The 2670-nt window shown below is 40.6% G+C and overlaps 1 protein-coding gene across 1 annotated transcript in view; it reads right to left on the bottom strand.

The window, feature by feature from the left end:
- Positions 1–1228: 1228 nt before the first annotated feature.
- LOC107082653 (signal-induced proliferation-associated 1-like protein 2) overlaps positions 1229–2670 on the bottom strand; it is a 20787-nt gene continuing 19345 nt past the window's right edge. The window contains exon 17 of the mRNA XM_015371439.1: positions 1229–1957. Coding sequence (XP_015226925.1) covers positions 1814–1957 — 144 coding nt within the window. The 3' untranslated portion in view covers positions 1229–1813. The remainder of the gene's footprint in view (positions 1958–2670) is intronic.

The raw sequence follows: 2670 nt of genomic DNA, 5'->3' as shown, positions 1-2670 counted from the left end.
TATGACCTGGATGACTGAGAATCTTCACCAGCATTTAAAAAGAAAATGTCAAGCTTTCAGTTTGTGACCTCAATCCGAAGTTAAGTTGGAACCTTCAGCAACATTTGGATCCTAAGCACACCAGAAAGTCCACCTCTAACTTCCTTAAGCAAGAAAAGAAGCCCGAAGGCCTGATCTTTAAAGATCCCAAGTTAAGAGAGTTTAATTGCATGTGCAACTTTGTTTGCATCCAATAAGCTGGTGATCTACAAAAAATGCTTCACAAACATTAAGACCAACTTTGTCCCGCCTATTAAAATTAGCAGATTGAGTTTGATACAGGCAGTTTGGGCGTAAAAGAAAGATGAGGCTCTAAGCCATGTAGCTGGAGGTAATAATGACAAAATTTGATATAGCCGATAAAATTCAAAATAAAATGCATACATCTCACATAGTTTATTTCAAAGTGCTACATACAAAGTAAAAATAAATTGATGAGATTGAAATGCCAGTTGAAATAATAAAAAAAAAATTATAAAACATGAAAAAGTTGCCTTATTCAACAAAGATAGAATCCAATGTCAGATTCACAGCAAAAGGGGCTCTGGGATCTGGATTTACCTCCACCAAGTCCTCCTAACAGCCGTTTGTCCTGATATACACCGAAACTGTTCCGTGCACAGCGCCTTAAAGAACATTGAAGAAAAAAGATCCCTCTTATAGTGAGAGATGTTCACTTTCAGACCTGATTTACATTGGAAAATAACTTTGAACACTTTAAATATTTAAATTAGTTTATCCCATATATTTTCGCTGTTGGATATTAGAATCTGATATGCATGGCGATGAAGGGACACGCTAAAGCAGGCAAAGAATAGATACTGAACTTCTCAATAATGCTCTGGGTGCTAATAACATTATCGAAAAGCTTCAGCAGCAGTACCGTTGTGGCGAATATCAGATTTATAGTCCAAACACTGCAGAGATGCTGAAATCTCTGCTTAAATGTTGCCAAACCCATTTGCACAGGGACAGATAAAAACCTTTCAATAAATGAAACATTATTCGCCGCATATCTGATTCAATAACCATTTAAAACAACTATTTTCATTAATTTCAGACAGAACTATTCACATACTTGCACTATATTAAGCCGAATTTCCAATATTCACCACTGTTCGTCGCCATTTACCGTTTTCCTCTGAGCGTGGAGCAGCCGGCTTGCTTGGACTTAACTAAGATACACCAGACCCATCCTTTAAAACCGGTAAAAAGAAGGCTGCATTTGTCGGCCGCATAAAGGGGAGTCTTCTAATCCGATCGGCCTTGGTGCCATGCTATGATGAGATCGGTTGACGAATATGGCCTTCGGACGATGCAGCCACTAGATTCGAACTCAGCATATGCATCAAGCAGGTCCAACCCGACCATGAGGCGAACATTGGGGGCCCACTTCATCCCAAACCACTGATACCACAATAATGATCACAGTCATTTTATTTTAATGTTGGGAGAAACTATAACAACATCCAGCAGGTATACACTTTAAACAGCTTTCTTTTCAAACTTTTAAACGACATAAGACTTTAGCCGTAATTAACCAGAGAGCTGTCAGTTCTGTAACATCACGTCTGGAAATGTTGGCTCGATTCTGCTCTGATGCCTGATAACAGATAGCTAAGTTAAAAAAAAAAAAAAAAAAGTTAATAACTTGTAAACATATTTGTTCTGGGTTTCTTTTTCCAGGGAAATCCAAAACAGTCCTGCTAACAGGAGGAGTGGGCTGTCCCGATTGGTCATCTTCACAGCCGAGTTGCTGTAGTTGGTTGTGTTGCTATGGCAACGATCCTCTGCGCACCATCCAGGAGGTGAAGCGTCGAATCTGCTCGGCAGCGCTTTGACTCTCCTCCTGCAGACGGAGGTTATCCTGACGGAGGTTCAGAACTTGCTCCTGCAGCGCCGCCTTGTCCTGCTGCTCCTGAACACATCATGTGAACACAGGTTTACACCGTCAACATCAAATACATGCATTTTTCAAGGACCTTTCAGAACGTATATCTTCAAATTCAGGGACCATTTGTGCTAGCATTTACCACTTGAAGTATCATTTATAGCCACGTTTTCATGGAGATAAGTAATCAGAATAAACGGCCGATCAGACTAAAAAAGTGTCCGAATATTCTTATCGTATTCGTCAGGATCTGAGTTAAAATGTATTCTGACTGAAAGGGGTGGTTGGAGTCCGACCAACGTGCATTTAAAGGCATGTCAGCATCAGTTTATTCTGAATGAGGTCAGCTCAGCTGAGTGCACATGAAGAAAAGTGACACTGTATAATTGGCGTATTGGCAGCGTTTTGGTATAAAAGGGTGTTCACAGGAGGAAAACTTCAGTTCTCCTCCAGACTGCATCCCCACCATAGGGTGAGTGAGAAGGTGAGTGTGATGGATCCTCCCTGTGTTCAGGTCCACATATGACGCTGAATCTGCTGCGACGGCAAACCTTCTGTCTTTCTTTTTCTTTTTATTTATTCTTTTTTTTTTGTGCAGGTGGTAAACAGCAGCTAGGTTAATGCCGCGATCAAAGACATCTTTTTATGCAAACTGGGAACCTCTGGGTCTAAGGGGACCAGCTTTAAACGATGCTCCGTAAAATGCCCATGAAATGAATTACACTGTCTGTTATGCATAA

This window comes from Cyprinodon variegatus, unplaced genomic scaffold (assembly GCF_000732505.1).
Source record: "Cyprinodon variegatus isolate N-32 unplaced genomic scaffold, C_variegatus-1.0 Scaffold58, whole genome shotgun sequence".
In the NCBI taxonomy this organism is placed as follows: Eukaryota; Metazoa; Chordata; class Actinopteri; order Cyprinodontiformes; family Cyprinodontidae; genus Cyprinodon; species Cyprinodon variegatus.
This window is presented reverse-complemented; position numbering and strand designations above follow the sequence as displayed.